Raw genomic sequence first — 21,409 nt, 5'->3', positions numbered from 1 at the left:
ATTACCACTATGAATTGTTGATGCTTTAATTATTTTTTATTAAGTAGTAGTTCTGTGAACAGTAGACCTCACGCAGTATTCTCATACACAAGTACCTGATTGAAACAAGTTCCGTGATGATCTTTCTATCTGATGAAAATTAATTTTTTAGAATCAAAAATATTATAATTTCTCAAGCATTATTTAGTTCATTTGTTTATTTTTATTCACCAATTAAATTAGTTTTTTCGAATGTGAGAATATTGATACTGATGGACACGCATAATAATACCATGACTGCAAAACAAAATATTGAAACCAAAGCTGCGATTAGACCAAATTTATTAAAAAATGTTAATAACTCAATCCTTCTAGATTATATTAGATTGAACATAACTTATCATACACATGATGAACATAAGTGTTTGTCAACTTCCGTTCAATCTAATAGAATCTATAAGGATTAAGTTATAACCATTTTGTTAATAACATTGGTGTAAACCCAGCTTAAAGATGCATACCTCTTTGATGTCTTTGAAACTATAGACCTTATGGAAATACAGCAATTTAGACTGGCTTCTTCACACATCTGTGTAATCACTTGTCAGCTGATTTATGATGAATAATTCTATAGTCTGATTTTTACTCTAATATTGGCGTATGAAGGAGGCTCCTTTTTCCTTTTATATTATCCTTGAAATGCAAAATTTCCAAAAACCTTGTATATACGTCGACGCGCAATTAAAAAAGGAACATACCTGTCAAATTTCATGAAAATCTATTACCGCGTTTCGCCGTAAATGCGCAACATATAAAAATTTAAACATTAAGAGAAATGTCAAACCAACGACTTGAATCTTAGACCTCACTTCGCTCGGTCAATAAAATTTGGTTTGATTTTATCCATGCCCATTAGATCGACCATGTTTGATCCCATAGGCAAATTTGTTTCTGAAATCAAGAGATAACATCTTCTTAAGTCGGCCTATAATAGGATGTAATCCATTCATGCTACTGAAGATTGTTGTCGACATGATTTTTTTCTTCGGTCTTTGATTAATTTCAGGAGCGTTCCAAGTACCACCATGAAGGAAATATAAATGTGTATAGTAGGATTGGTTATTCTATAATACAACATTCATCAACGTAGGCCTAATTGTTTATTTTTTTTGTTACAGTTGCAGTTCTCGAGACTGAACTACAGGGACGACACAGACACCAACAGAGTGGACGTAGACCTGGACCAGACCCAGTTCAGACATCACAGAGTGCTCAGAAAGCGGCTGGAAGTCGTCGAAATGTCGAGCGAGGCTCTCGGCCAGGCCCAGGCCAGGTTGGAAACAAAACTTCAGCATTTGGAGCACAGAATTCGACTTGCTGATACGGGAAAAGAAAAGTTCCGCACCTATGAGCCGAGTTTTGAGCAGAGGTCAGTTTTTCTTCTTAGCACCTACTTCATGCTCTCAGGTCTCAGTAGGATACATACAAGACAGTATAAAGTTGTACTGTGCACGAAGATCTGTTACATTTCAATTATTTAGTGACATGTTTTATTTATATTTAGTGACATTGATGCAGTCTCACTTCTACTTGAAGTGGAAAACATTCTTTTTTCATCTAGTTCTCTCGTTCTCAGTTTCTCGTTCATCAATATACAAAACTTAGTACTATGTTCGTCGCATGCAATCCTAGTATTAGAATATAATTAATTTCAACTTTGAAAGGTCAACTTTCAACTTTTGCACTTTCAAAGCTCGAAAAAGCTATTTATAATACAAGAACCTTCTCGGAAGTTCAGCTTTGCAGTTTCTGTACATATGTTACTACTTTACCAATAGGGTATATCCGTATGTACACAGAAAGTATATAGTGTTAACGATTAGCGCTATACATGCTCAGAGAGTACATATGTAATCTGTAATACATTGTATACTTTCTGTGTGTTCTATGTTGATTTGTTGATGAATTCATCGATTTATTAATGACAATTTTTGTTAGTGGAAATCCCATCGGTATGGACCCATTACACTGTCATGAGGAAAGGGGTAGTGGTTATAAAAATCAATCGATTCCATTGTTAATTATTCAGGGATGCTCTCACATCCAAAGAAATCATTCTCTACTGATTTCAATGAGCACTTTCAGTTATCCCAGCATTGACCTGCTAAGAAAATCGTCCATATTATAATGCAAGATTCCAAACCTCATAATTCAGACTGAATCAGACTTGAAATTCTAGAGCAATGTACAAATTTAAACATTGCATAACCTGATTTGAAATGTTAGGCTACTACTGTTTGACAGTTTGACATAGCTCACTGTTAATAGCCATGTTCATGACTTGAAAGGACCACTGTTGAGTTCAAGTATGTCTTAATAAAGTACTGTTTGTCTGTGTTAATAAAACCGATGTTTGTCTGTTTTCAGACTGCTGACACTTGAAGAATCGGACAAAATCAGGGCTGCCAACTTGTTGAACGTGACAAGACAGATGTCAGGCCTGGACAAGCTGCACTCTTCCATGCTGGAATTGCTGGAGTCCGTCGAAACCATCGAAAATAAGGTTGACAAATCTATTCCGGACCTGAAGAGTGAAATTTCGAAAATGGAGTTTGGCAGTGCTCAGCTGACCTCAACTTTGGCTATTGTTAAGGAGATTCAGGTGAGAAAGATGTTCTTATATTGAAATGAAATTAAGAAATTCTTTATTTGGCGGAGTTAGGACTTTCAAGTCCTTTCCACCACTCAGCCTCAACCTCATATATTCAAGTTTTAGAGATTTTTACGACAGTGAATATGAAATTAAAAGCATCTGGATTGGCTTTAGTTTTTTTGTGAATATTACAAAAATGATACAATAGATTATGAGAACAGATTGATAAGAAAAAATTCTGAAAAAGCTCTTAGAATGCAAGATAATAAATTATTGAGGGATTGGTGAGTAAAAATTTGATCACTCATCAGTTTGATAACCACACATTTAAGCTTGATTTATTAAGCTTAAAAATATCCAAGTATATTTCTTGTCTGCGTTGCAACTTGAACAAGTAGTTGAGAGCAGAGATTCCCAATTTGAAGCTTGATTTATTAAGCTTAAAAAATATTTGAGTATATTCCTTGTCGGCGTTGCAACTTGTACAAGTAAAGACCAGAGATTCCTGAATTGAAGTTCAATAATATTGCAGAACACCCAAACTTCAGTAAAATATAATACTTCAGTATCATTTTAGGAACATAATCCGTATTATTAACATGTTTTTGTTTTATTTCGGTATATTATTACTTACCTTTACTTTATTATAGATATCTTATAATTTCATTTGAGCATTTGAATTAATTGGTTCAAATTGATTGACATAATTTTTTATATTTCCGGATAATCAGCTATAGTAAACCGTCTATATCATTTTCATTTTTGTAAACATTTTATATTCTTTATTTATATTACTCTTTTGATTTACTATTTTTACATTCATTTACGTTTTTTTATATTTCAGGATAATCAACAGCTGTCGGTAAAGGCGATGAGTAGCGGTATCTCAGCAATGCAAGACAAAATGGACACTGATCGCTCTAGATTGCTGAGTCTAGAAATGCAGTTGTCGAAAATGAAGAATTTCACTGACAATCATAACGACTTGCACAAGAATCTATCATCAGATATTTTGGTAAGTCTTTTCAATAAATCTTCGTTCTTTATTCGATTTTTTCATATGATAAGAAATTAACTATGATATTATTGAACAATAATCGATGCGGCCAAATATTAAATTTGTTATCTGTAAATTTGTTATTTGTGATATATTATTGTCTAATATATTTATCATAATATATTAGACAATAATTATTGGTATTGTGGTAAAATGCATTCTCAATCTATCTCTTCAATTTTAAGTGATGAAATTTTCAATTCCATACCAATTTTATAATACAGTACTGAGTTGAATAAATCGCTTTTCGTCCTTCAAGAACTCTTCCAAGGTGTTTCAGAAATTTCTTCAAAAGTAGTTTGTCATTGAACATTCTATTTCCATGGCCCATGATGAGCTACCAATATGCTTTTGAATCATTCACAAAGTTTTATCAGTCCGAAAAATAATCGTCTTCATTCAGGATCCCTTTGTGGGAATCCATTATTCTAGAGATTTTCCATAGCAGATTCCTCTCCCATTTCCAAGATTTCATACAAATTATTCAAATTCCAACTGAAAATAATTTATCAGCTAAAGCTGTTTGCTTTTGGAAGAAAAGGACACCCAGAAGATAATACTCTCCAGAAACGCAAAAAATCGTTGAATATTCAGGAATACTAATTTTTAATTATAGCTATGCATCAGATAAGGATGCGCATGCTTGCTTCTATTTTGAAAAACAGTTATTGTTGAGAGCTCAACTGAGCGCAACTGTTTCTCTCACTCAATGGATGTTCTATAATGTTTAATTTTTCTTTCTCTATTTAATTTTCAATTTTTGTTTATCCCTCCCACAGACCAGTTTCGCAACAAACGATAAGATGAACGGCAGCGATAACGTGACCGTTAGAGTGTCGTTTCCAGTCACAATGCAACATCTCACCAGAATCATCAACGAGTATAATGCTATCCGCGAAAATCTGCCTAACGGTAAGTGGCTTGTTTTCACTCGCAACAATATTATCTAAAAAGTGCAAAAATGCGTGTGTCTTTAATAGAGTTAACGTTGTCTAGTGCAGGAATAATGCAGGAAAACGTTGAATAAGATTATTGATAAATGCTTGTTAACGTTGCATAGGAATTACTTTGAATAAGATTATTGATGAATGCTTATGACTTCATTTTTATTTCCTTGTAATGCTCGCTTAGTATATTCAATCTCAATACCAATTAGGTGGTCCTAGTTCAATTCTTAGTGGGTTAACTTTTCCTGCTTCAAAGTTTTTTTCCAAATCCTCAAACCAAGTTACTTATTGTTTAAGGCCATTCTGAGAGCCGAACTCCTCCAAAATAAAATCCTCCAAATGAAATCGATGAGTTTAAAAATAACCTCCCGGTGTTTTGGAAGATCGGAACCCACCTAAAGCTGTAGGTCCACTCATCTCTCATCGTCATTAGTTTCATTGACCATGCACAAGCCTGGAGCTTATGTGGGCATCATCCTCAGCAAAAAATAAAAATGAGAAAAATAAATGAAACAGTTTTAAATCATAAAATATTATACTGTACATGGTTGTTTCTGAAAAGGTACTTAGAAATTTCAGTTTTTGACATGAAACCTACACATTTGACAAATAATTTATTTCAATATTAATGAATTTCCCATGATAGGGTAACTTTCAATATCCACTCTCTCAATTTTCTCATCCCAATTCACTCAAACCAACTCTCAGAGGAACGTGAACTATAAATAATACAAATTTGTAATACGAAATTTCATGTAGATTTTCTCATCGCGAACCATTTACTGATTGCTACATCATGTACTCCATAAACTTAAAAATTAATTGATTTCTATAGGGTTACCAAATAGTTTTTATATTTAACGAACTTTTACCATCATTCAATTAATTGAGAAATATGGGATAATTAGGTAATGGAAGATGACTCTTCGAAAACTAGTAATTTCTTTGTTTCTCTATTGAGAATGTCTCATTCTCTTGAATGTTTGATGAGTGGAATGGTTTCAAAAGTTTTACAATTAAATTAATTGAAAAATATGGAATAATCAAGTAATGGAAGATAATGATTCTTCGAAAACTAGTGATTTCTCTGTTTCTCTATTCCTTGAATGTCTCATTCTCTTGAATTTTAAATGAATGAAATGGTTTGTCAATTGAATGAAGTGATAACTCCCTTCTATCAAATTGAGAAATATTGAAAACTCAAGTAATGGGAGATGAATATTTGAAAACTAATAACTTATTTGTTTCTCTATCTCTTGAAAGAAACCATTCTCTTGGTTGTAAAAGGAATGGAATTCCAATAGTTTTTCAATTGAATGAGCTGGTACCCAAAATAAATTGAGAAATATGGAATAATCAAGTAATGGAAAATGACTCTTCGAAAACTAATAATTTCTTTGTTTCTTGAATGTTTAATGAATGAGTTGTAATTATTGTTGCAGACTGCAGTGAGGTGCGGGGTCCATCCGGGCTATACATAATCACGCCGGGTGAGTCACTGCCGCAACTGACTTGGTGCGATCAGGACACGGGAGCGGGGGGTTGGACGGTCATCCAACGGCGCAAGGACGGGTCGCAGAAGTTCAACCGCAACTGGAACGAGTATGTCCTCGGGTTCGGATCGGCCGAAGGTAAGCTAATTCAAGCTTAATATTGTATTTCCTTCATTCAGTTTATTTATGTGATTCATTTATATTATTTTGGTACGATAAGACTTCACAGGAGGTCACCCAGAATCATGCTCCTGCTATTCCCGTGTCGTAAGTGTGACGAAAGTATGTTACGAGCTGAAATCCTATAAAATGATGAGTTTGAAAATCGCTTTCCGGTAGTTCGTAACTCACCTAAAGCTGAAGGCCCACTCATCACTCATAACCATCCGTCTCATTACCCACACACAAGCCTTAAACTCATATGGGCATCATCCATCATCCTCAGCAAAGAGATCTGCTTGAATGATTAAGAACTAAGATTGGAATTAACTAATCCTATTATATTAAGCGAGCAATTTCTGTATTATTATATCTGGTTATTTATATTTATAGCTGGTTATTTTTGTTCAACGGATCTCGAAAACGGCTCTAACGATTTTCACGAATTTTGGAACATAGTAGGTTTATGATATAACAATTCGATTGCACTAGGTCTCATCCTTGGGAAAACTCGCTGAACGACATTAAAAGGATAATTCATCCTTGGCTGAAACAGCTGTGGATAGTAAAAAAGTGAGTGAGCGAGGAGTATGTGAAAAATCAAAATATCGCATCCCCGAAATTCATAAGATGACATAAATAGCCAGCTGTGAAATATAAACACGATCATATTTTAGAGAATTATGATCTGTTCATCAATAAATAAAAATAACAAGCGAAGCTCGGTGCCCCGATATTGTTTCATAATTCGAAAAAGTCAACGTCAACAAGCTTCACTTCAGAAGCCATATGAGCTCAAATAACATTTGGAGATAACTCTGAGGTAGCAGTATCCTATCTAATTTTTGCAATTGGGTTTTCTATCCTGAAAAAGATGCTCAACTTCTTGTCTACATAATAGAATGGCACCACCTCAATCTTGTTTGAAAAACATCCTCAACTTACTACCAACCTTAGGGTAATCGCATATTTTAGGGTATTTTAGGGACTTTTTGTGTAGTTAAGAAGTTGATATTGTGGTAATTATTCATATTGAATGAAAAAGACTGAGAAATTGTCAAAAAACCACTCATTCATTCAATAAAGTCTTTTTCATTCAGTATTTTAGGGATACTAGGCATACTAGTGTATTTTAGGGTAATCGCTTAGTGAGAAGGTAGAGGGACAGGAAAAGATAGAGGTTTAAGTCGAGATGAATCGAGATGAAGTTACCTCAATGTAACGCGAATTCATTTCTATTATGGAAGCCCACATGGTGATGAGGTCGAGGTAGCCGAGCGGTAAACTTCTACCACCTCACTAGCGTTTAACATTACACAAAATTATACATGAATATGCTTGCCAATAGCAAACATAGAAAGTGTTTCCTCCTCTATCCAAACTCATTGCTCTAGAGTTGATACTATTTTGAATACTATACTATCACCGAGATACTACACCAGTAATATTTTTTAAAATCAACTTTTAATACTGTCAATCAGAGAGTATAGAATCTATAGTGTCACCGAAAATTATCCATCTTCTGGAGTAGTATCATTTAACGGTGATATGCTTCTTAGGACCAAACCATATTGAGCGTTTTTCAGGTGTTTTCAGACAGCGTTCGTAGAGTCGACAGGGCAGGAAGCTCTCTGATTGGCTGATTGAGTTAGCGCCTGAAAAACGCCTAATATGGGCTGTCCCTTATTCTAGTCAACAAGCTTCACGTCAGGAGCAATATGAGTTATTCTAAAAAGTTACACATCTTCCAAACTATTGTCATTTAACTATATGAACTATCTTATAATTTTCGTCGTTCATTAATGTTCGTTCTCCGTTTTGGCAGGCGAATTCTGGATGGGCAACGAGGCGATCCACCAGTTGACACGCGACAACGACACGACACTCCGCATCGACCTGGTCGACATCTACGGCAAAGTCTGGCACGCCGAGTACGACGAGTTCAGCGTGACGTCATCCGACGACAGCTACCGTCTGCACGTGAGCGGTTACCATGGCAACGCGAGCGACGCGCTCGAGTACCAGAACCACATGCAGTTCAGCACCATTGACAAGGATCATGACGTCAGCAACACCAACTGCGCCGCTAACTACGAGGGCGGCTGGTGGTTTTCGCACTGTCAGCATGCCAACCTCAACGGCAAGTACAACATGGGTCTCACCTGGTTCGACCGCAGTCGCAATGAATGGATCGCCGTCGCTCGCTCCGAGATGAAGCTCCGTCGCAGGGTCGCTCCGGCCGACAGGACTTGAAGTGCGGCAGGAGCGTGACCCAAGCTATTCAGCAAGTGTGGAGAGTTCTAGGGAGATTTAATTATCTGTAAGGAAAAGTGTGGAGAGTTCTAGGGAGATTACAGAACTGTATTTGTAGAAAAAAGTGTGGCGATTTGAATGTTCTAGGGAGATTTGTAGGATCCGTTTTTCTGTCCAAATTATCAAACAATGTGTACCTTACTTTTTTAAAGGGAAATCATGAAGTGTCCCAGATTGTTGAAGATTTGTTTTAAGCCCCAAACTGTTGAGAAAATGTCAAAGCTTTCTAGAAGCGATTTGTTTTTAGGACAATTTTTTAGGGTTTGTTTTGTGAGGAAATAATTGAGAAAATGTGAAAATTTTCATTGTATTTGTCTCAGATTGTTGAAAAAGAATTGGAAAATATTGGAAAGGATTGACTATTTGATGTATCCAAGATGGGTGTTTAGAAAAATGGGGGGAGTAAATGCTTTGTAGTACGGGGGACTTGTTTTTATGTCTCGGATTGATAAGGTACTGTGAAAATTATTGAAGGAGGTACCATTTTGTGTCACAAATCGTTGAGATGAAAGAAAGCAGAAAAAGTTTTAGTAATGACGAAGAATCAATTTATGTTCCGGATTGGTAAAGAAAATGTGAAAATTTTTGGAGAGCTATTTTGATAGAAAATGAAATATTTGCAAACATAATCCAGAATAGGGATTAATAGATATGCAGGATATAGAAGATATGGGATTAATTCATGTCTTAGAATCTTGAGAAAAAAAATGAAATTATTGAAGAAAATTCAATATTGTGTCCTGAACTGAACTAATATGAAAATTTTAAGAATTGCTTTAGGAGACATTTGGTTCTGTTACTAGGATTGTTCAAAATAATTATGTGAAAATTGTTGGAGAGTTGTGAGGGTTCGATTTTGTGTCCCAGGATATGTTTGAAGCTAATTTTCTTGTTGGACTCCATATTAGAAAAGTATGAGGTGCAAGATTATTCCTGGTGAATACGTTCAGGTATAAACTAGCAAGGGGTTTCTCTTTCGTTGAAGGAAATGACCTGTGTGTTCAAAGTTATCCATAGAGGTACGGTTACACTTGAACAAATGTTCATATACTTGTACTAATTTACATTTTTGGCTCTCTATACTGTAAGAAAAAGTTCCAAAATCTACTAGAACAACTTCAAAACAGTCAAATTCTTCAACTGGAGAATAATATCAAAAATAATAGTTTCAAAGTTCAAATTATATTATTCAAGTGAACATTTCTAAAAGCGTAATCGAACCTCAAATGTGAAATGCCAAAAAGTAAAATGATTAAGTTTTTAAGTTATCCTGTATAGTAGTTTATAGGTTTTGTTGAATTTCATTTTTTTTATTTTGTATGAGTTGAAATGTGTTGTGAATAAACTGGTCTTCTATAACATGGAAGACTTCTGTATCATGGTAACTTACCGTATATCATAAAACACTCCTTTCCCAAAAAGAATCTTAAATTTATTATTCAAGAAATTCAATGAAATACATAAATTTCTGCTTTCCAATTCTGTAACATGACTAATTATCTCAATACTTGAGTTGAATTAGGTTTTTTTAATTAACCCATACTTTCAACTCCATATGAAATTAATGCTATAGGACTTATTGCCAGTATATGTGTATAATAATTAATCAATCACCACACTGTAAATACAAACAAACGTATTATCACTTTAAAATAGCATTGCTTGTAATTGTTTTTCTGTGACTTGATAACAATCATCATGAGAGTTAATGATATCAAGATTGTAAGTTGAGGCTTGATAATGGATGTCTAAAATTCAATAATTTTACTTGATAAGTTGAAAATTTCTTTAATTGAATTTCAAAGTTTGGAAGTTATTTGATGAATACACTTGAAAGCTTATTGATTTTAATATCAAGCAAAACTTCCAAAATCACTCTCAACATAATTAAAACGATTGGATAGTTTTGTAATGAATTACTATTCTCATTCGCTTAGAGTTCTTCCCATTAATATCTAATATAGAAATATTGCTATCAGAAACTAGAAACATATTCTCATGAGTTTATGATGTGCTGTTTGTTTGAGCCAAAAATCAATATATTAAACTAGTCAAACTGTATATAATGTTGTAATTAAGCTGTATTAGTTTAGTTATTTATAAGTTTCGTATTGATACAATGTCATTTTATTATTATTTATTTAAAAAACTGCAAAATCGTTCTAGACTAGATGATTTTCAAGTCATAGTAAACGTAGTCATATCAAGTCGTTGTTATTAATTTAGATGTAATATTATGTAAAGAGCTAGCCCATGACATTTTTTTAACGTATTATTTCCAGAAACTATATTTTACTATGCAAACTACAGTAGAATCAACACATAATCACTCTTTTAGTTATCATTTAATAAGGATATGAATTTTCATGCTGTAGATGAGATTTTTTTCTGTTGAGATTTATCACAGTATACAACAATTAATCTTATGCTTCAAAAATATCATGTAATAAATGAATTACATATAAATCAGAATGAATACTTTCTCACTGTACTATAATTTATTGCAATGTGAATAGCTCTCACCTTTTGTTATTTTATAGACTAGATTTTTTCGAATTAGCGAATTTTTTGTATTTTTGTAAGAACACCGTTACTCTTTTTTATCAACGGTCTTTTTATCTTAAAATAAATTGTGTCTCCCATCAAGATTGAAACGTAGAAGAAGATGATCTTGTAAAGTGAATTTACTTTTGATGTAACACAATCTTAGTGTGCCATTGGTTACCCCAATATTAATAGAAGTATAGAAAACATTTTGCGTAGTCTAATTGAAAATTGTGTTCAGAAAAACGATCTTGTAATTGAAATATGATATATAACTAGTTTTAATTCTAGAGAGTGACTGTCATTGCTATAAGTGGAAAATGTTCTTCGATTCTGCACCATACTTTTCAAATAGTTTTTTTTTCATACTTATGGAAACATTTGAGAGATATAATATTTATTGTTACACAGATTTTCTCATTTTGCAGTTCTGATAAATATTTCCAAGATTCAAGGAAAGTTACAGATTACAATGTAAATGTATCAAATGAACTCAATCAGGTTTGATTAAATGGTTCTGATGAAGATGAATAAGACTGAAGACATGATGAGTAAATATAACTTGTTTCCATTTTTATAGAAATAGAGTTTTACATAATTTATTGCATTTAAAGGTCTATTCCCGTTCTCACGGATATATCGTTCTCACTGTTTTTAAATTTCATAATATAACAAGCTTTCTCCCCAGATCTCCTGATTTTTAAGGCTATGTAAGAATAATGTTCACTTACTTAAAAATATGTTATGTGTAATAACTTACCTAGAGAAAGAGTTGAGATTACTTTTAAGTTAAGCTAAATTTAACATTGGGAGAATTAGACAGATGAATGAGACTTTTCAAATATGATAGCATAAATTACTTTCCAAAAAATGAATGAATGAATGAAAAATAATAAAATGAAGAAACTAAATCGACTTTTTGTTTCAATATGTATTGAATATTGTAATTGCAAAGTTGAATTTGTATTAAATACGTTGATTAAATCTTGTCTTTGTTTTCATTTTTTCCATGATGGTGGATAATATACCTACACTGTACACAACCCTTGTTTAATCCTCAAGAATTGATTTAATTCTTATTCAGAACAAGAATTCGGATACGGTACTTCTCCAATGATGATTAACGCAAATTATATGCATCCAATATTCGCTATTTGACATGAAAAAAAGAAGGCTTATCGTTCAAGTTTCCAAGTAAGAAAATAAAACTAATTGTGAGCGAACTTTACCCAAAATTGAGTGAATAACAGGTTTTGAAGAGAAGTGGCAGATACTTTTAATTAAAAGTAACTGTTTTTTTACTTTAAAAATTACTAAGTCTGGTAATAATATATTATGAACACTTCTTACACAATGAATAAAGCCAAAGAACTAAGTTCAAATTGATCTCTTTCTTTATTTGTAAGCTTAATTGAATTCGATCATTCTTCAAATTAGAACAACTTCAAATTCATAACATGCTCAGTGAGAATATTAATATAACTATTACGTACTACACCTACACTACACCGGTACTGTGTCAGTGAGTTATGTCGTTTTTCTACATCTATATCCACAATCAACACACGTTTGTGTTATTGTTTAGTGCTTGATTCACTAATAACTACTCTGCTTCTGTGAAAACTTCAAGATACTGATAGTTTTTCTTCATTAGTCACTCGCTTTACAACTATTCTCCACTAAGTATTTTCTTTGGTGCTAATCAAGGAATCTAGTAGCCTATTATAGCTTCCTTGTGTGATGATCATAACCAATCAAGCGATCTTTTTCAACAGGTTGAACAAGGAGTAAGTTGCATTCATCACCTGTACGAGCAAAATATACAAAACAATTAGTTAAACAATTCTTAAACAACAGATACCGTAGTGTTGTGTATGATTTTGGGACTTGAATATTAATGATAAGTTAGCAGTTATCAAAACAATAAGAAACAACACACAATGGCATTACTGGAAAAACTAACATAACTAACCAAAAATTATTTTGGAATGGAGAATAAAATGAAGTATATTAGGGCTACTACGTATTTCTGAATAATATCCACTTTTATTTGTACAGTGAACTCACTGTTATATCAGTTAGGCTTTGGAGACAACATTATAAGGTTATTAACTATATTTATAATAGTTATGCTTCCACACTATTTGGAATATGCAGTGGAGTATTGTGGATATACAGTGGATATATTGGAGTATACAGTTTTGAGTATAATAGTACCTATTTCTTATTCTGTAATTGGGACTATTTTATAATGAATTAAGGCTGTGCAATGGCTAAAAATAAACTTTCTACTGGTGATATTTTAAAAGTTTTTTGATTTGTCAGTTTTGACAGAAAATTTCAAATTCGGTAAGAGATAAATCTATAAGATTTAGAGGATAAATTCTTTATGATATTGTTGATTGAATAAAACAAAAATTTTCTGAAAATATCAACTTTTGAGAAAGTTATTCAATTTACTAAAAATGACTAAAAATAACTTTTAGTTGAGTTATTTTTGGTAAATTGAATAACTTTCTCAAACATTGATGTTTTCTAAGAAAAATTGTTTTATTTAATTAACTATACCATGAAGAATTCATCCTCTGAATCTCATGGATTTATCTTCTACTGAATTTGAAATGTTCTGTCCCAAAACTATAATCTTCAGGCGCTCATATCTCAAAAAGTAATGATAGGAAAAAATGTTTTCCCGAGAAAACTTTTTCATTTTGATAGCTTGATGATATACAAATCAAAAAACTTTGAAAAATATCACCAGTAGAAAGTTTATTTTTAGCCTTTGCACAGCCTTAAATCAATAATGCTCACAAGATTGTATGAAATCACTGTATAATAGTTATAAAGAGTGGAGAACTTCTTATATTCTGGCTTCTGGGAGTGTCATTATAACTTATAAATAAATTTTGGGTGAAAAATGAACCAACTTACATTTTTGAAACTTGTCAGATTGAGCACATAGATACCGTACGGTTTCAACTCCATTCTTCGAGTGGCTCTTGTTAAAACTAGAAGTAGAGATTTCTTGATACTTTGTGGTTTATCTATCCATGCAGAGTCGTAGATTTTCATCGTTAGGGCATCTCCCTATAAATAATAAATTGATAGCTAAGGCTACTACATAACAGAGATATGGATGTGTGACATATACAAGGACTTTACGAGTGATAATTTATAGAATTGTACCCAAATTGTATTCATAGAAGAGTAGTCTCCCTTGGAGGGTGAATCAATTCAGAAATTGATTCATGTGAGAGACGATGCCATAATTTGGCTGAGAACAATTTTTAATGTCTAACTTGAAACCTTATTCATGAAATTAATATTTTTCACAGCTTACCAAATGCATTATTAGATTAATTAATAGAAATGATCAATTTTCCAATTTATTATGATGGTATGAGAACAGATAACTGAACTCTATTATATACTGTTCTAAATAATCTAGGTACTGACTTGAAAGATTTGACATGTAAACATTTTTTCAATGATACCGTAGAATGGGGTGAACAGTTTTTCACACTTTTTTCTCATAACTTACACAAAAATTATTTTATTCTGTGCGTGATCCACTTATGGCTTTCACTCTTGGTATGGGTATCTCTTGGACTAAACATTTATTTTTGCATCCACCCTCTTTTTCATTATTATTTTTTTTTATTTCTGTCCCTATTCACCCCAATGGTGGAGTCAATGGGGACGCAAGTGTGTATAGCATGCACGTTTTTTTCAGACCTATTATGGTGTGGATAGGGACACAAAGGACCTTATTAGAAATATAATAAAATATTTTTAAATATATATTCAATAAAAATAAACTAAGAAAATACATTTGAAGTTTTGTCGAAGGAGTGATCTCATGAACTCATCACCTGAAACTTTTTCTTCAACTTTCCCAATAAATACTTTCACCCCTGTGTCATAATAATAGAATTGTTTAATTTAATTTGTTAAATTTATTGGAATAAATTTAATTCGCACCCAATTTCCTTCTCCTCCTCCGTTGACTACTTCAAGATAAGTCTTTAAACTTCAATAAAACCAGCAAACACCAGTTTTAGGCAGTGTCCCTATTCACCCCACCTCAACATCCAAATGGTCAAGATTAAAAAAAATCTATAATAAATTAAATTCCAGTTAAAGCTTACATATTCAATGTGTTATTACTTATTAGAATCATTAGACGAATTCATAGAAAAATACTTCAAGCTTGTGACTACAAACAGTTCAAATGTCCAGACAAAACTTTTCAGGTTACGTTTCTATCTGTTCAAAGAAACAACAAGAAGCACAGCTGCCGACAGCATAGAAATCAAGTTGAATAGATGATCTTTATATTAATGTGTACAGAAAAATCCCCTCTATCAGAATAAATTAGGTAGAGCTATAAAAATTAAATAAGAAAAAGTTATTGAAAAATTTTCAATTCTCTCAGTTTTTGTCCCTATTCACCCCTGCGTCCCTATTCAACCCGTTTTACGGTAGTTAATTCAGTGAAATGTTTAGAACTGAGATTTCTAAGGATTAAGTACAAGCTCTTCCACACAGAACTTGGGGATTCCTATAATTTATTACCTCATTAGTGATTTGTTGGCCAATAGCTGAATAATTGTATACTATAGTCATCAGCCAGAACAATAATACGGTGTAATCAATTTTCAAAGAGAAGCTTTCCATCTGTAATCAGAATAAACGTTGACATGTTACAACTTTGATTACGATACTCTCATCCAATGACTAAAATTAAAACAATGAAAGTCTCTTGGAAAATGTTTATTATAAATAGGCCTAAATATTTCTGATCTTAAGAATCATATTTCAAAATTTTACCTTTATTATGCAGTAGATAGCTAGACACATGTGCAGACCAAATGCAACATCCAAGGCCACAATAACAGTTTTCAAACCTTGGTCTATGGATCTCAAATCCCTGAAAAATATTCATAAATGATTGATCATATCTTGAATACAAAAAATGTCACAGAAAACCCTCCAAGAGCCCAGATACTTTTTTCCAAATTAATGATAACATTATTTAAAAAAATGCTCTTCAGTTACAAGAATAGGAATTAATTTTACCTGTGAGATATTTGTACAGTGTTACTCCCTCATTGAAATCACAACTCTGTTAGATATAATTGAAACTTTAGCAACGAAATTATTTCAACAAAAATATTAATAGAAAATTAGTATAATATATTACCTGCAAACTAGCTGATGTTGTATTACAATGAGTCTGAAGTAATCTTTGAGCAGTATCTTATTTGCTTGGTTGTTAATATTATCAACTGGATAGTTGATATTTTCTACAAATTTTTCTTTATCTATTTTTTGGCCAGTTATCTCATCTATCCTTTCAAATGCAACCCCCAAAGCTTTCATCTCAGATATGGTGTTTTTTATGGACATCATAGCTGTAAAATAGAGAGATTATTATGGATATCATTATCGTATCTATTATCAGAAACCAGAATATCTTATGTGATTTAAAATGTATTTTTGTTGGAATTTCTATAGAATTATTTACTCATTGTGTTTGATTGAAACTAATACTTGAAGGAAAGTTATGAATAACACATCATTTCCAAAGTTATTAGACAGTCTAACGTTGCCTCATTTCAACCCTTCCAAAAAAAATCGATGGTCATAATAACATTATTCTCACTATCCAATAATATTGAAAAAAATGAAAATTTTCTGAAGAAAATGTCATTAAATTGTGGTACATATTCTTGTAATGTACCGTTCTAATTGTATGTTACTTCAATAAATTATGGAAAATTTGATAATGTTCACAATTTTACTTCAATTCCAATTTTCCTCTGACAAGAGAATGATACATAACATATTATGCATCTTATCTTTGTAATCGCTCTAGAAAAACAAATCGCTCTGAATTATTAGTACAACAAATTAGCCCAGTTTATCAATGTGCAGAGTTCAATATACAATAATTTACTTAAACTCATCTTACCTGAATTGAAGATGCTGTACAAGTACAAACAAATCCATATGCACCACATTGCATGACACGACGACAATATAAAGTAGAACCATAACGTTGCTAATCCAGGAGGATAGTAGAAATGGAAAACTAGAGGGAGATCTTCTTCGACATCCAGTGTTTTCATGATGGTCTCGTTATTGTGATTTCTGATTATCATCATTTTGAATTTAGAGAGTATCGGAATCTTATGAATTGCTATGATAAATACTGACTGCAAGACAGGAACTGACACATAAACTATTATGATCAAAACCAACGTCTTGTATATCTTTTTACCTGTGAAAAGTTTAAAAGTTTATCTTCAAATGAGAGTCTATATAATAGCATATTATGGATAAAAATGAATTATTTTTAATAGGATAAGGATAATTATTTCAAATGAATAGCTTGATAGACTCAATTTATTTCTTTGAGCACTACATCCCAATATGAGCTTTGGCTGCCTCCACTAAAGCTCTCCACTCTCCTCGGTCCTCTGTCATTCGTCTCCACCTCTACATCACATTTTTTGGAGATCGTCTCTTACTTCACTCTCCCAACTTATTTCCGGACTTTCTTTTAATACAGCCTCTCTTTGAATAGAGTGACTCAGTAAGCTTTGAAATAAATTTTGAAAATCAACTTTAGAATAAAAGTCACGTGAAGTTGTATTTGTTATGGAATATCAACAGATCTTACTGGAAATCAAATCATGACATGGTCATGTAGCTGCAAATTTAGCATGTTCTAAAGCAAAAATTACATTAGTTCCTCTATTTTCCTGTTCTATATTCTTGAATATAGATTCATTTGTACATTTTATTAATCTTGTGCCTTCTCCCACATAGCGCTAAAATCTCAATATTAAATTCAAATCAGCTTTATTTCAAGATGTACAAATGTGTAAATTGAGTTAACTTATAGGGGAACATTTAGAAAAGGGCTACATACTTTATTCCTTAAGGTGCGTACAGACTTTCGCTCTGCTCCGCAACCGAACGTCACTCCAGCAGAGCGATTGATGATCGACCGGGGAGCAAGAGTTGAACGCGAGAAGAGCTAGCATCTCCCATAATGTTCATGATCGGTGCGAGTGCAGTGCGAGGGCGGAACGAGGGAGGAGCGTGCGCAGAGCGGGTTGGAGGCGCGTATATCTGTACGCAGCTTTATACATACAATATCATTCTCAACTATGAATGATCGGGAAAGGAACAACAGGCTTAAAGCCCAAAACTGTTCCTTTCCCTAATTTAGAAAGAAATATTATTTATTCTTATGATATAAGTAATATGAGCTTCTCAGTGGTTCGTCACCCATCTGAAGTTGAAGTTTCACACCTCTCTCTTCATCATGGTCATAATCATTCGTATTAATCGAGACTATGAAAAAATAAACATTTTTACTAATTTGGCATGAATCTCAATCAAACAGTATTGAAGACTCTTCTTATGATATAAGTAATAGAAGCTTCTCAGTGGTTCTTAATCCATCTGAAGTTGAAGTTTCACACATCTCTCTCCATCATCATCCTTCCTATACACGTCTCCCGTCAGTGATCATACACATCCTGGAAGTGTCACTACCCCAAGTGATAGAAATCCCCCAAAACAAGAAGTTGCCAGTGGATCAGATATATTAATCGAGGCTACAAAGAAATAAATATGTTTACTCATTTGGTATGAGATTCCATTCAAATGTATTGAAGACCCTTCAACATACCTGTCTTATTATGCTCGAGATCAAGCTGACTTCTGATTTGCGCCACTTCGGGAACTATCGGCTGCAAAATGTTGCGACGCATTTGAGCCTCGACAACTTGGCACAGTTTGTAGACTCCAGGAGACCCAGGAATGAGAACAAGAGCCATGACGATGCTGGTCAGCTCTTTGACGACAAGTATCTTCTTGATGTCGCCTGTGCTTTCGAGGAACATGCTGTAGATCAGGTCCATGGCGTAGCAGACGAGGAATGTTGTGAAGAGGTGAGTGCGCAAGGCGACCGAGCCATCCGGTCTGTGACCTGCCAGGGTCAGGGTGCGTCTCACCGAATTCAAAATCTCCATTCTCTTCAAATCCAAAATCTGCAAATACGTCATCATCTATCATGATTACGTCATTCATGTTATCTGATGATTGTTTTATTATATCTTATATTCACTTGAAGAGATCCATGAATGTATATTTGTTGATTAATAAAAACTACTCTATTCTATTGATAGAATTTTGAATGAATCCTAGGAAATCTACAGTTACTATATGTAAACAGCAACTTTATACAGTTACTGTAGAAAAATCTGCAACAAGCAGATGATGAGGCTATACTCTGGCTTGGGGTGTGTGCACACAGAGAGCGGTCAGTGGTCAGAGCGGTTTGAATTCCAGTTAGGGATTATTATTATTATTATTATTATTATTATTATTATTATTATTATTATTATCATCATTGCTTTATCTGGTGTCAGTAATCACAATGGTTGGTGTTTCAAAGGAAACTAAAATATTTCAGTATGCTGATGACACAGTTATGGTAGCCAGCCACACAAGTTTTGATGAAGCAAGAATATTGCTACAAAGAGACTTTGATAGAATGCAAAGATGGATCCATGATAATGGCTTGACTTTGAATTTTAAAAAAACCACATATATGCATATGAGACCGCCACGTCAAACCTCAAAGTCCACTAATATTACTATGCATTCCTTAAATTGTCTACATGAGAATAACTTTGGAACTCCTTGTACTTGCAATGAAAAGGTCAAACAAGTTACAATTCAAAAGTATCTTGGTATTTTCATTGATGATTGTTTAAAGTGGGGTCCTCACATTGATAGTGTATGTCAGCGTCTTCGCTCATGTCTATTTGGTTTATATAACTTACAGCGATCTGTCTCAAAGAAGACATTGATAGTTGTTTATAAAGCCCTAGCTGAATCCGTAGTAAGATACGGTGTCAATGTTTGGGGTAATGCAAGTGGCTATGAAATTGATAGAGTTAAGAGATTACAAAATTCCTTGCTGAAAATAGTTCATTCAAAACAAGAGAGTTACCCTAAGCCAAATTTGTTTAAAAAATATAGCATTCTTCCTGTAAACGAGCTCTTCAGATATGATATCTTATTAAATAATTATTTTTCTAATAACTATAAAATGTCAAGTAGAATTTTGCATGAGCGAAGACAAGGTGCTGCTTATAAGAGGTTTATTGTGCCCAAATACAATAATTATCATGGTAAATGTGAACTTAGCTATGTTGTACCAACTATTTTCAATGAGTTGCCAGATGATTTAATTGGTCTGGATAGAATTTCAATTGTTAAGAATAAGATGAAACACTTTCTGTTAAATAATTTGAGTGAATTTGAATGATCTTCATAAATTCTTTCTTTTTTTATATATTTTTTCTTGTGTATTATTGTTTGTGATAACCAACAACTGAAATCCCATTTTTTTATTATTTTATTGCTACACAATACAATTAAATGAATTATTATCAATGTATCAATTAATTTTTTTTTTCTACCCAAGATTGACAACTATTTCTCTTTTGATATGATTTAAATTGTAAATTATTATTTTGGGATCACTGATTGATTGTATCAATGTACCAATGTACTATTTCTATGTTTTTTTTTTAATATAATGTAAAACTTGACTCCTCCAGTCAAACCTTCTTTAGAAGGTTTTGGAGAATTTATAATTCGTCTGGTTTATAATATTTGAAATGTTCTACTGAAAGGAAATCTTCTTATCTTTTGTCATTCTTGCTTTTTTTTTTTATTCTTCATTTGTTTTGTTTGTAGGATTTCTTTTCATAAGTGTATTTTTCATTTTTGTTTGTTATATTTTCTATAATATACTCCCTTCTTCTGGGGGTACCAGGACGAAGGAAAAAGGAAGGAAGGAAAGGATTATTATTATCATTATTATTATTATTATTATTAGCGAATGGCTTTCAATGGTGGGGAGACCCAAGGGTAGTTCCACCTCGCCGTATATAGGCCAAAGTTCCCTAATGGGAAACCAGACACTAAGGTTATAGTGAGCACAATACTTTAAATTTACACTATTCACTTTGAAATAAAGTTATTTTTGATTTTAAAGTTAGAGATATAATATTTATATTCTTTTAAGACTGCTAGACCTTGGACGCCTAACAGCTCTCTGTGTGTACACACCGTTACTCTCTGATTCTATTCAACATGAACATACAAATAAACATGGGCCTGAACTTAAAGATTATCTCTGAGCTTGATAACTTGAGATCATCTCATCCACGCT

General features: G+C 32.9%; 2 protein-coding genes across 2 annotated transcripts in view; one reads left to right on the top strand and one right to left on the bottom strand.

Annotated features, from left to right (window-relative positions):
- LOC111059136 (protein scabrous-like) overlaps nucleotides 1–12,133 on the top strand; it is a 93,885-nt gene extending 81,752 nt beyond the window's left edge. The window contains exons 3-8 of the mRNA XM_039430231.1: nucleotides 1,158–1,408; nucleotides 2,407–2,641; nucleotides 3,477–3,647; nucleotides 4,469–4,601; nucleotides 6,079–6,267; nucleotides 8,114–12,133. Of these exons, the coding sequence (XP_039286165.1) occupies nucleotides 1,158–1,408; nucleotides 2,407–2,641; nucleotides 3,477–3,647; nucleotides 4,469–4,601; nucleotides 6,079–6,267; nucleotides 8,114–8,541 (1,407 nt within the window). The 3' untranslated portion in view covers nucleotides 8,542–12,133. The remainder of the gene's footprint in view (nucleotides 1–1,157; nucleotides 1,409–2,406; nucleotides 2,642–3,476; nucleotides 3,648–4,468; nucleotides 4,602–6,078; nucleotides 6,268–8,113) is intronic.
- Nucleotides 12,134–14,031: 1,898 nt separating this feature from the next.
- Nucleotides 14,032–19,226, bottom strand: LOC120351991. The gene is made up of 6 exons (XM_039431363.1): nucleotides 18,851–19,226; nucleotides 17,120–17,428; nucleotides 16,349–16,559; nucleotides 15,976–16,075; nucleotides 15,721–15,822; nucleotides 14,032–14,232 (listed from the first exon to the last, which is right to left on the bottom strand). Exons 1-6 carry the CDS (start codon nucleotides 19,224–19,226, stop codon nucleotides 14,032–14,034), a joined length of 1,299 nt encoding a protein of 432 aa, XP_039287297.1.
- Between the last annotated feature and the right edge of the window lie 2,183 nt (nucleotides 19,227–21,409).

This window comes from Nilaparvata lugens, chromosome 6 (assembly GCF_014356525.2).
Source record: "Nilaparvata lugens isolate BPH chromosome 6, ASM1435652v1, whole genome shotgun sequence".
In the NCBI taxonomy this organism is placed as follows: Eukaryota; Metazoa; Arthropoda; class Insecta; order Hemiptera; family Delphacidae; genus Nilaparvata; species Nilaparvata lugens.
The sequence above is the reverse complement of the archived record's forward strand: the minus strand, read 5'-3'. Positions and strand labels throughout refer to the sequence as shown.